The 14,340-nt window shown below is 32.3% G+C and overlaps 1 protein-coding gene across 14 annotated transcripts in view; it reads right to left on the bottom strand.

The window, feature by feature from the left end:
* Positions 1–1,046: 1,046 nt before the first annotated feature.
* The window catches only part of LOC139488930 (multiple PDZ domain protein-like), a 160,649-nt gene continuing 147,355 nt past the window's right edge, over positions 1,047–14,340 (bottom strand). For all 14 annotated transcript variants that reach the window (XM_071274941.1, XM_071274948.1, XM_071274914.1 and 11 more), the window contains 4 exons: positions 11,546–11,715; positions 10,984–11,095; positions 4,687–4,783; positions 1,047–4,017 (listed from right to left, as the gene is read on the bottom strand). In XM_071274941.1, coding sequence (XP_071131042.1) covers positions 3,741–4,017; positions 4,687–4,783; positions 10,984–11,095; positions 11,546–11,715 — 656 coding nt within the window. In that variant the 3' untranslated portion in view covers positions 1,047–3,740. The remainder of the gene's footprint in view (positions 4,018–4,686; positions 4,784–10,983; positions 11,096–11,545; positions 11,716–14,340) is intronic.

Here is a 14,340-nt window from a genome sequence, read left to right as displayed (position 1 = left end):
TAATATGTCCACATTCAATGCAAATTAGTATCCAACAAAAATAAGTGTTAACCTGCAGTAAATATATTTCTCATCTGGTGTGCTAGGAACCTTAGAATTAGAATTGGGAAAGTTCAAGATCAAGCAACTCAAAATAAATTAAAAGGATTATCAAAACCGCTATGGATGAGTTGTGTAGCCAGAGAATAACCTTAGAGTTTAACAAATTTAATAGCTTTTAGTCTACTTAAAATTTCTCAGAGTTTTGCCAAAAAGGACATTGTGTCAAAACAATGATATCAATAGATAAATACATCAAGATGCTGAAGAAAGCAGTGGTCTTTGAATAAGTGGTTTTATTCCAATACTTTATAGTTAAGTGGTTGTCCTTGGTTCATGCCTGTCATATATTGTTTTTTCGTAATTGTTTTGTTATAAATGAGAGGAATTGTTTCTCATTCATTATTTTGGGGCCTTTTATAGCTGACTATACCAGGGTTTTTCTCATTGTTAAAGGCAAGGTTTCCTTTACAGTAATTGTTCATATCCACTTCATTTGAACTTTGTTGAATATCTGTTTAATTGGCAATCATACCCCATCTCGTTCTTTTATATGCATTATATTGTTATGCGTTTACTTTTCTACATTGGTTAGAGGTATAGGGGGAGGGTTGAGATCTCACAAACATGTTTAACCCCGCCGCATTTTTGCGCCTGTCCCAAGTCAGGAGTCTCTGGCCTTTGTTAGTCTTGTATTATTTTAATTTTAGTTTCTTGTGTACAATTTGGAAATTAGTATGGAGTTCATTATCACTGGACTAGTATATATTTGTTTAGGGGCCAGCTGAAGGACGCCTCCGGGTGCAGGAATTTCTCGCTACATTGAAGACCTGTTGGTGACCCTCTGCTGTTGTTTTTTTATTTGGTCGGGTTGTTGTCTCTTTGACACATTCCCCATTTCCATTCTCAATTTTATTATAACTTATGCTGTTTCTCTGAATGTTTCTATTGTTAATTGACAGAAACATCTATCATTCCATGTGTCCAATAAAAAGAAACAAGAGAAAACCAAATCAATTATGTTTTTAATTATTTGATGAATATATAAATTGGTATAAATCTTGATATAACAACTGAAAAATGATCAAATGATATGATATGTTAACAATTCTAAAATCTGGAAAATAAAAATCAACATTTAAACCTATCGATCTGTACAAAAATTTGATTATCAAACTTAAACACAACCTCATGTAAATGAAAAATGGTAAAATATAAAATCATATACCATCTAAAGCTTGATATAAAGATTTCACTGACTTTAAAATAGATAAAAATCGTATATATGAACAACCATCAAGTCTGACCTAGTCAGTATGCCTTCTATTAAAATCTCAAAGAGCACAAGAAATGTCATTGTACATTCATTATCAAGTAAAAATTGATTAAATTGTGATATTTTGCCAAGCTGAACAATGTCCATTACAGCCTTTTCATTTTAAATATTTGATTAATTGCTGCTTGCTTGATGTCCAGTTATAAATAATTCATGCATATGCAGGACAATTAAGCTTTTAAAAATATAAACATATAAGATTATTGAATGATAATTTTCCTGTGTATTTTATGATTTAAAACCAAATTTATGTGTTGCTCTGAATATTTATACTTGAATATATTCTTTTCCTTCTGTATATGTCTGGATTATAAAACCTGATATACATTTTTATTTTAAGACCTATTGAAGCATGATTTAAATAAATCAAAGTGCTTGATAGTATAGATGGACAGATTTGATTTAGAATATGAGTGGTATTTCAAAAATTAAAAGGTTTTCAATTGTCAACAACAAATAGAATGGAGAAAAAGTTCATGCTCAACTTTTAGTGAATAGAATATGATGAGCTGAGTTTTGAAATTGAACCAAAGTGATAAGTATTAAGGACTTTTTTACTACGCATAATTTCACGCATGAATTACAATGCACACAAAGAGTATGTGTCATATATTCCATTTCATTTTTAAAAATATTTTGATTGATTAGAAATGTTAAATCATTGTAGTTAGGTCACTAAAAAATATTAACGTTCTTATGTGAAACTGTGAAAGGCTCAAAATGACATTTCAACTGATTTCACCATTTTCCCACCAAAATTTGGATTTTAATGCAAAATATTTTTTTTTCTTATCAGTGACCTATGTTTTTTATTTGCTCATTCTTTGCAGCTGTGTTTCAGCTTTTTATTTTACAGTTTTGGAATAAGTGTCAGAACTTTTTTTTGATATTCCGATAAAAATATGTCAACACCTCTATTTTCCCTATCATTTTATTGAAAATGGTCCCTTTTACATACCTGTTTAAAAGTAAAATTTTGAGCTTCAATGGTCTGTGACCCCATATTTTTTTTTCGACCAATTTGAATCACTTTCTGTAAAGAATAAAATAAAAAAAATACAGCACTTCTGATAGAAACTTCGAATAGGCCCGAGCCACCTTAAGTGTTATTTTATTAATTAATAAATGGTAGAAAAACATAGAGCATACATATTTTACTTTGTGATCATATTTTGAATACTTAATCTAATACATTTTTAACCACTTGCTTCTTTTTCTAAACTAATAACAAAACTTCTCATCATTTAATGTTTTATCTGCTTGTAGACAAGATTGTTTTAGAACACCAGTTTATGACTATAATGGTAATACACATGTCTCATATTGTAAAACATGCAAATTGAACCTAACAATGAAAAGCATGATTTCTCAAAGAAGGCCATATTTAGTATAACTTTCAAAAAACTCTAGTTATTTTGGTAAAATTTAAACACTGATCTTTATTTGAGCAATTCTACTTTCTTTTGAAAACAATTAAATACTTTGCCTATATTCACTTAAAAGTGTGCATGAATGTGACCATACAATGCTGGTCTGTTATTTCTCTTATCCAATAAGTTATTCATTTAATGTTATTGCAACCAATTGCACAGACTTATTAGACGTACAAAATTACCTCCCTTGAATGTATGTCTTATGAGAAGTTTCTGTATTATCACCTTCAACAACAACCAAATATGAACTAAAACACAACCAAACTCTAAACTAAATTGCAAGTAAAAAATACAAATTCTCTTACGTTAATTCATAATAGTATGTCAGTGTATGGTATTGAGTGCTTTCACTGACAGACTGAATGAAATTTCTACATTTATCTATAAGCTAGTGTTAAAAAAATATGTGGTCAATACGTCATACAAATTGTATAAAAACAAATATTGTGTGAGCTTTAGAAATAAAAAAAAATCAGTGTTTAGACTGATAATAATGGTTATTACATTGTAACATTATGTAGAGCACCAGCTCTGCAAAATTACAACCAAAAACAAGCAAACATTAACCAATTCCCTTACAAGTTGTAATTCTAATTTAATTTTTAAGTTTCTATTTTAAAAAGTTAAATGTTGTGAGTTACATTGCTAAAATGGATTTCAGGAAAATCTATTATAAAATCACTTAAAGCAAATCGGTTCTGAGCAATAATGATTGCAATACTTTTCTTAAAACAGCTGTAGTTCAAGGTCATATTGAACTGGCAAGTTGCAAGAAAATTGGTTAACAAACATTATGTGTAAACTGTAATGTAATTATTGCAAAACATATCCATGAACACATCAGTGTTGGAATATATTGATGTTCAGATCTTTCTTTGTCCTAATCTCTTCTATGTATAAACAAAATCTTCTATGTTGCATGATAAAAATTGCTATGAGCTTAAAACCATTAAAGTCACATTTCCCTTTGCATTTTTGAGAATATTAACAGCTTCTTCGTGCGTGCATCCTTCTAAACTTTGTCCATTCACTGACAATATCTGGTCACCACGTTTCAGGTTTCCTTCCACTGATGCAGCACCTTGGGCAAACACACTCTTGACATAGATTGGTAAATCTCCATGTGGACTTCCATGACCTCCTACAATAGAGAACCCTAATCCAGCTGGTCCCCTGTTCAATGTTATAGTCTTGCACTGAGGTGGAGCTCTGTAAACAAAATTGAGGTTAAAGTATAGAATTCACTTTCAAGACACCTTGAACAATAAAAAAGTATTTGACTTAAGTTCAACAACTGGTAATTGGTGAAAGTTAAGACGAATCAGAATATTTTGCACATGTACATCTTGAACTGTTAATCTAAATAAAATTGTTTTAGTTTTTAAACAACAGAAGATTTTGACACAAAAACTCTGATTCTTAATTGAAATGTTCAACAACAGATATTTTAGAGAAAAAAAAATCCTGTGGCCATGATTTTGTAATATAAATATGCAACTGTTCAATGTACCTTTAGTCTTTTTTTCAGGCAAAAACCAACAAAAAATGTAGTGACAGACAGTCTGATAGAAGTTAATTCATTTCCAAACTCTGAATTTTTCTCTGTGAGGCATAAGAATATGAATGCCCTTTTCTCAAGTTTTAAACATCCATAAACTTCTACATCCTTTGATACCTTGAGGAGAGTTGTCTCAGTGGCAACCATACCACATCTTATTTTTATATGTAATACATTTGATACCTTGAGGAGAGTTGTCTCAGTGGCAACCATACCACATCTTATTTTTATATGTAATACATTCAACACACATCATTAAAAGTATTAATAAATCTTTAACTTTAGCATACTGGTACGTGTACTCAAAAGAATGTACTAACCCATCATCATCAAATACAGCATTATCTTGTGGTGTCATATCAGCACTAACTGGCCTGGAAGCTTTACCACCAGTCACACTAACTCTCGTCTCTTCTCCTGTAATTATAACATGCAAATAGTGTAAATGTCCGAGATTTGTGTTCAACTTGGAATACATTTTATTTAAGAAACTGAACACTGACTATGGTTTTAACCAAGTGCGAGTTTAAAGTATTCAAAATCATATCATTGGTTCTCAACTTTAGTATACATAAAATTTAATCCAATAATATTAATCTAACCTGAATAATACCTATCATTAACCAGGTGCTCCGCAGGGCGCAGCTTTATACGACCGCAGAGGTCGAACCCTGAACAGTTAGGGCAAGTATGGACAAAACATTCAAGCGTGATACAGCTCTGAATTTGGATTGTGATCAAATTTTTGACATTACATGGGTTTTTTTTACACAAAACAAATGTCAAGATTTTACAAATCAATTAAAAATTTCTTCTTCAAACTTTTTAAATCTAAAATTAAATAGTTGACACAGCATAGGTTTCTGACACAGAATGAATGTGGTTTAATGAACTTAAAAGTTTTTTTTGCCTTTGAGCAATTCACTATGCTGTTGAATATTAATCCTCTCAAAAAAATGTTTGAAGAAATTTTCTTTTTATTTATGAAATCTGAAATGACAAAAATTAAACCCCCCCTCCTTTTTTTCACATCCCCGTTTCCCTTTTTCCAAAACTGATATCAATTCAAATTTCTAATGGAGTTTGCAACAATAACTACTCTTTTAAATACATCATAAAATATTAAAATGTAAAATAAAGTGCTTGTTATCACTGAATGGTAAAGATTGGTTGATAGTAAAAGTGAATATACATTGTTTATTGTATAAAACAATAAAAAAAACTTCATCAGCAACATTTTATATTGGCAAATTTCCAATGAAGTTATTTACATAAAGTTATTGGCAAATAAAAATAGAATATGACATCATAGTCATGTCTGGCAAATGTCCAACATACATTATCTAAAAACATTTTAGATAAGATAAGGAAAAAAAGCTTCATCAGCAACATTTTATATTGGCAAATTTCCAATGAAGTTATTTACATAAAGTTATTGGCAAATGAAAATATAAAATGACATCATAGTCATGTCTGGCAAATTTCCAACATATATTATCAACTACTATTCTATACAAAGAAAGATAACTCCAATTGAAAATTAATTGCTATTGCACAATATTGTGCAATTAGATATTTCTTGCTATTGTGCAATACTGTGCAATTAAAAATTTCTTGCTACTGCACAATACTTGATATGGAATCCTGATTTGGACCAACTTGAAAACTGGGCCCATAATAAAAAATCAAAGTACATATTTAGATAAAGCATATCAAATAAGCCCAAGAATTTAATTTTTGTTAAAATCAAACTTAGTTTAATTTTGGACCCTTTGGACCTTAATGTAGACCAATTTGAAAACTGGACCAAAAATTAAGAATCTACATACACAGTTAGATTTGGCATATCAAAGAACCCATTTATTCAATTTTGATGAAATCAAACAAAATTTAATTTTGGACCCCCATTTGGACCAACTTGAAAACTAGGCCAATAATTAAAAATCTAAGTACATTTTTAAATTCAGCATATCAAAGAACCCCAAGGATTCAATTTTTGTTAAAATCAAACTAAGTTTAATTTTGGACCCTTTGGACCTTAATGTAGACCAATTTGAAAACGGGACCAAAAATTAAGAATCTACATACACAGTTAGATTTGGCATATCAAAGAACCCATTTATTCAATTTTGATGAAATCAAACAAAATTTAATTTTGGACCCCCATTTGGACCAACTTGAAAACTAGGCCAATAATTAAAAATCTAAGTACATTTTTAAATTCAGCATATCAAAGAACCCCAAGGATTCAATTTTTGTTAAAATCAAACTAAGTTTAATTTTGGACCCTTTGGACCTTAATGTAGACCAATTTGAAAACGGGACCAAAAATTAAGAATCTACATACATAGTTAGATTTGGCATATCAAAGAACCCCAATTATTCAATTTTTGATGAAATCACACAAAGTTCAATTTGGACCCTTTGGGCCCCTTATTCCTAAACTGTTTGGACCAAAACTCCCAAAATCAAACCCAACCTTCCTTTTATGGTCATAAACCTTGTGTTTAAATTTCATAGATTTCTATTTACTTATACTAACGTTATGGTGCGAAAACCAAGAAAAATGCTTATTTGGGTCCCTTTTTGGCCCCTAATTCCTAAACTGTTGGGACCTAAACTCCCAAAATCAATACCAACCTTCCTTTTGTAGTGATTAACATTGTGTTTAAATTTCATTGATTTCTATTTACTTAAACTAAAGTTATTGTGCGAAAACCAAGAATAATGCTAATTTGGGCCCTTTTTTGGCCCCTAATTCCTAAACTCTTGAAACCAAAACTCCCAAAATCAATCCCAACCGTTCTTTTGTGGTCATAAACCTTGTGTCAAAATTTCATAGATTTCTATTAACTTACACTAAAGTTATAGTGCGAAAACCAAGAAAATGCTTATTTGGGCCCTTTTTGGCCCCTAATTCCTAAAATGTTGGGACCAAAACTCCCAAAATCAATACCAATCTTCCTTTTGTGGTCATAAACCTTGTGTTAAAATTTCATAGATTTCCATTCACTTTTACTAAAGTTAGAGTGCGAAAACTAAAAGTATTCGGACGCAGGACGACGACGACGACGACGACGACGACGACGACGACGACGACGACGACGCCGACGCCAACGTGATAGCAATATACGACGAAAATTTTTTCAAATTTTGCGGTCGTATAAAAATAATTATTGTATTAATTGCAGATAATATTATGATCTATCTTTTGTTTTCTTGTATTATACTTTATATCCATTTAAATTCATTTTGGCACACAGATTGTGTTACGATAAAAGAGGGAAGGAGGGATGTCATTCATTAAGGTAACTTGCAGGACAACAATATTTCAGTATCATTCATCAGACCATCTAACTTACCTTGAGTTGCCATTAAGGTAACTGGACCACCAGATATCAGTATTATTCATCAGACTATTCATCTTACCTTGAGTTACCATTAAGGTAACTAGACCACCAGATTTCAGTAACTGTACAGCATCATCATGAGTAATCCCATCTATCTTACCTTGATTTACCATTAAGGTAACTGGACCTACAGATTTCAGTAACTGTACAGCATCATCATATATCAGACCAACTAACTTACCTTGAGTTACCATTAAGGTAACTGGAAAACTAGATTTCAGTAACTATGCAGCATCATCATGAGTAATCCCATCATACTTACCTTGAGTTACCATTAAGGTAACTGGACCACCAGATTTCAGTAACTGTACAGCATCATCATATATCAGACCAACTAACTTACCTTGAGTTATCATTAAGGTAACTGAACCACCAGATTTCAGTTACTGTACAGCATCATCATGAGTAACCCCTTGTGACTTACCTTGAGTTACCATTAAGGTAACTGGACCACCAGATTTCAGTACCTGTACAGCATCATCATGAGTAACCCCATCTAACTTACCTTGAGTTACCATTAAGGTAACTGGACCACCAGATTTCAGTAACTGCACAGCATCATCATAAGTAATCCCATCTATCTTACCTTGACTTACCATTAAGGTAACCGGACCACCAGATTTCAGTAACTGTACAGCATCATCATGAGTAATCCCATCTATCTTACCCTGAGTTACCATTAAGGTAACTGGACCACCAGATTTCAGTAACTGTACAGCATCATCATGAGTAACCCCATCTAACTTACCTTGAGTTACCATTAAGGTAACTGGACCACCAGATTTCAATAACTGTACAGCATCATCATGAGTAACCCCATCTAACTTACCTTGAGTTACCATTAAGGTAACTGGACCACCAGATATCAGCATTATTCATCAGACTATTCATCTTACCTTGACTTACCATTAAGGTAACTAGACCACCAGATTTCAGTAACTGTACAGCATCATCATGAGTAATCCCATCTATCTTACCTTGATTTACCATTAAGGTAACTGGACCTACAGATTTCAGTAACTGTACAGCATCATCATATATCAGACCAACTAACTTACCTTGAGTTACCATTAAGGTAACTGGAAAACTAGATTTCAGTAACTATGCAGCATCATCATGAGTATTCCCATCATACTTACCTTGAGTTACCATTAAGGTAACTGGACCACCAGATTTCAGTAACTGTACAGCATCATCATATATCAGACCAACTAACTTACCTTGAGTTACCATTAAGGTAACTGAACCACCAGATTTCAGTTACTGTACAGCATCATCATGAGTAACCCCTTGTGACTTACCTTGAGTTACCATTAAGGTAACTGGACCACCAGATTTCAGTACCTGTACAGCATCATCATGAGTAACCCCATCTAACTTACCTTGAGTTACCATTAAGGTAACTGGACCACCAGATTTCAGTAACTGCACAGCATCATCATAAGTAATCCCATCTATCTTACCTTGACTTACCATTAAGGTAACTGGACCACCAGATTTCAGTAACTGTACAGCATCATCATGAGTAATCCCATCTATCTTACCCTGAGTTACCATTAAGGTAACTGGACCACCAGATTTCAGTAACTGTACAGCATCATCATGAGTAACCCCATCTAACTTACCTTGAGTTACCATTAAGGTAACTGGACCACCAGATTTCAATAACTGTACAGCATCATCATGAGTAACCCCATCTAACTTACCTTGAGTTACCATTAAGGTAACTGGACCACCAGATTTCAATAACTGTACAGCATCATCATGAGTAACCCCATCTAACTTACCTTGAGTTACCATTAAGGTAACTGGACCACCAGATTTCAGTAACTGTACAGCATCATCATGAGTAACCCTATCTAACTTACCTTGAGTTACCATTAAGGTAACTGGACCACCAGATTTCAGTAACTGTACAGCATCATCATGAGTAACCCCATCTAACTCACCTTGAGTTACCATTAAGGTAACTGGACCACCAGATTTCAATAACTGTACAGCATCATCATGAGTAACCCCATCTAACTTACCTTGAGTTACCATTAAGGTAACGGGACCACCAGATTTCAGTAACTGTACAGCATCATCATGAGTAACCCTATCTTACTTACCTTGAGTTACCATTAAGGTAACTGGACCACCAGATTTCAGTAACTGTACAGCATCATCATGAGTAACCCTATCTAACTTACCTTGAGTTACCATTAAGGTAACTGGACCACCAGATTTCAATAACTGTACAGCATCATCATGAGTAACCCTATCTAACTTACCTTGAGTTACCATTAAGGTAACTGGACCACCAGATTTCAATAACTGTACAGCATCATCATGAGTAACCCCATCTAACTTACCTTGAGTTTCCATTAAATAACTGTACAGCATCATCATGAGTAACCCCCTCTAACTTACCTTGAGTTACCATTAAGGTAACTGGACCACCAGATTTCAATAACTGTACAGCATCATCATGAGTAACCCCATCTAATTTACCTTGAGTTACCATTAAGGTAACTGGACCAACAGATTTCAGTAACTGTACAGCATCATCATGAGTAACCCCATCTAACTTACCTTGAGTTACAATTAAGGTAACTGGACCACCAGATTTCAGTAACTGTACAGCATCAGCAAGAGTAACCCCATCTAACTTACCTTGAGTTACCATTAAGGTAACTGGACCACCAGATTTCAATAACTGTACAGCATCATCATGAGTAACCCCAGTTACCATTAAGGTAACTGGACCACCAGATTTCAATAACTGTACAGCATCATCATGAGTAACCCCATCTAACTTACCTTGAGTTACCATTAAGGTAACTGGACCACCAGATTTCAATAACTGTACAGCATCATCATGAGTAACCCCATCTAACTTACCTTGAGTTACCATTAAGGTAACTGGACCACCAGATTTCAATAACTGTACAGCATCATCATGAGTAACCCCATCTAACTTACCTTGAGTTACCATTAAGGTAACTGGACCACCAGATTTCAATAACTGTACAGCATCATCATGAATAACCATATCTAACTTACCTTGAGTTACCATTAAGGTAACTGGACCACCAGATTTCAATAACTGTACAGCATCATCATGAGTAACTTCATCTAACTTACCTTGAGTTACCATTAAGGTAACTGGACCACCAGATTTCAGTAACTGTACAGCATCATCATGAGTAACCCCATCTAACTTACCTTGAGTTACCATTAAGGTAACTGGACCACCAGATTTCAGTAACTGTACAGCATCATCATGTGACATTCCATCTGTTTCTCTGTCATTTATCTGGATAATTTTATCTCCAATCTGAAATGTATAGATTAAAATATCAATGTCTTATTTAAGGTCAAAAGAAAAGAATGATCTTTTATATAAACTCATTATAACTATCAAAACTTTCATACACTGTATTTTTTTTAAAGAAATTGTATATATATTATATTATATGAAGTCAACCTGGATGTGAAAAAAAATTAATTGTTTGCTGCTACTAAAAAAATACTGAAGCAAACTGTCATCTATATCACATCTGTATATAATTCTCCATGTCTTCATAACTATTGAAATATATTTCACCTAATACAATGTATGTAACAAATATGTTTTTAATGCATTAATGCTTTAAATAATGGAATGGAAATGACAAAACCCCTTTTGTCAATGGCTTGTTTTCACAAATGACAAAAGTTCAAAAAGAATTCCCAATACAATCAGCCATACTTGATCCTAAAGATAAAGATCCTTTCTCTGACATACCTTTAGTTTCTGTGATCTGGCAGCAGCTCCCCCTGGTGTTAGGTTAGCTATCAGAACAGCAGTATCCCCTAGTGAACTACCAATACCACCTGCTATACTCAATCCTAGGGACCCTGACACATCATGGGTTAGTTCTACAATTCGTACATGGTTCAAGTCTTCACTAACAGCTAAAACATAAAGTAGGGAAAGTTTGTAATTTAATAAAAAATCAAACACAAAACTCACTTGACAGATATAAGGTATAATAAAATTCCTCTGGATATGTGAATATAATGACAGTTGCCCTTGCTTCAAATTTATATCTCTTATATTTTAAAGAAAACAACGATTGACAATTGTCATCCCCCAACCAAAGAGTACCTTTTTGTATAAAAAGAGGAACAACTCGGATCCTAGTAGGTATGTGAACTTAGATCAGTTTTCAAGCATGCAAATAAATAGTCTATATTTGCATATTTCAATGTAATTATACCCATTATTTAAACATTTCAATCAACCAATATTTGACTAAATTTGGGAAGTTGAAGACATAAAATTAGCAGGATTACATCGAAGAGAAATATCGCCTATGCCTCCAGATTAATAAATAACAGGCTATCATTTGAACTTGGAATTATTTTTAATTATGGAATTTGCATAATTTCTTGTGCTCAAAATTTTTTATAAATTCCATGTTTATTTTGTATTATGATCTTTTGGGCGGTTAATAACACTTTCCATACAATGTATTTTGGTTAGATAGTGTTGTGCACGGCACAGTACATTCTGTTGAAAATATACTTTTTTCTTTGTAATAGAAAGTGTTGTGCGCAGCACAGAACATTTCAGTACAGAATAATCATGGAATTTATTAAAAATTTCAATAACAAGAAATCAAGCAAATTCCATAGTTAAAAATAATTCCAAGTTCAAATAATAGACTGTTAAATATAATTTATTTAAAATGTCACAATTTACACAAAGTTAAATGGACATTTACATTATGCTTACCATTTTGTTACTGCCTCAAAAACCATCACTGATGTTTCTAATATGACATGGAGTGCATTTATCAAAATTAAAAAAAATCTAGAGGGCTTCTGTAATTTAACTTATAACCCTATTACCTTTCTTGCAACATGGAGTTTTGTGTCAAAACCAAAATATGTTCTTATTTTCTATATCGTAACTTTGTATAAGCCAGTATCAGGTTTACTTTAGAAATTAATGTGCAAATTTTGTTCAGCTTTGTCTCCATTTTTAGCATTTGCACACGACTGTTCCCCTCCCCCCCTTCCCCGAGTATTTCAGACACAAAACAAAAGAATCTTGTCAAAATGCTGCAATCAGCCGAAAAATAACATATTGTAAGCCTTGTCAAGACAAACCAACAAGAAAAAAAAACCCAATAAGCTCTGTTCACCAATGAATATCACTCTTAGTTCTACAAGACTTTTTGCATTTTCATTTTAAACATTACCAGCCCAACTTTGTCAGCAATCAGTATAACAAACAATGACAAAATATATTGTTTAAAATTTATTTTCCGTTTTATTTATTTATCAACATTTTCCATAACCCTAAAATATACTTCAAGAAAACCATGAACAGAAACATCTTATTTACAAACATAATAACTAACAACAGTACAAAAATATATAAAAGTAAAAAGCAACCTCATGAAAATGCTAATGTTTCCATGGCGATAAAACTTTAGTTGTACAAATAAAATGCCTTCTGTAATTTTGCCCTTCCCATAAGAACCCTATGCTAATACCAAGGCAATAAAATACACACACTAAAAAGACAAAAAAAAAAAAAAATCCCCGTCTTGGTGATTAAAAAAAAAAATTATGGTAAAATGAAACAAGAAGGAACACAACCATTGCATTTAACGAAAAAAAAAAATATGCATTTTTGATTTATTTCTTATTGTGTGATGATGAATATGGAGGTATAGATACTACCATTGAAATGTAATTTGGTTTATCCCTGTTTAGAGATCAGCCAAAATATTGTTAGAACCTCAATGAACATGGAGCTGCAACACTTTGAAGTTAAGCATAGTTTGAAATTATTCTTGAAAATTGGCCCTAATGCTTAAAGTCAGTATGATGATACACATTGTCCTAATTTCTAAGCTTTCAATTTGCGTAAGCACTATCAAGCAGCATTCTCTTTTCTTTTTTGACATTATGAAACAAATATTATACAATTCAAGACAATGTAAATTTTCATAATAATAATAAACCTCATTTTTTTCAGCATGAAAAGTTGCAGTAACCATTCATCATTTTGTTATCTCAGACAATTATTTGGATGAAAATTTTCAATATTAATCTTTGTTTTCCAAACCGAAAATAGAACTAATAAAACTGAGGAACTAAAACCGGCTACAAATAAAAAGTCTATCAAATACTGAACAAAATCTTCTATGCACATTTAAAAAAATGCCATGCTCCACTTGCTGCCAATGATGTTATTTTCACCAATGTAGAAATGTGTTAAGACTTTAGTAAAATGGATGAGGTATGCATATGAAAATCCACATACATTCAAAAACAATAAAGATTTTTTTACAAAAATAACAATTGGACTACTCTGTTATATAAACAAAGGAAGGGTTTAATTTGAAAATCTTGAAATTAATGATGTAAATTTACCCTTAGAAAAGAAAAAAAGAAGAAAAAGTTTTGTAAGTTAACATAAGACAAACATCTAACCATCAGGGAAACCAAGTATAGATGAAAATATCTAAATTCTGACAAAGAAAGCTATTACATTTTCTTTCTTAACAAAATAAAATATGTGAT

This window comes from Mytilus edulis, chromosome 1 (genome assembly GCF_963676685.1).
Source record: "Mytilus edulis chromosome 1, xbMytEdul2.2, whole genome shotgun sequence".
Lineage (NCBI taxonomy): Eukaryota > Metazoa > Mollusca > Bivalvia > Mytilida > Mytilidae > Mytilus > Mytilus edulis.
This window is presented reverse-complemented; position numbering and strand designations above follow the sequence as displayed.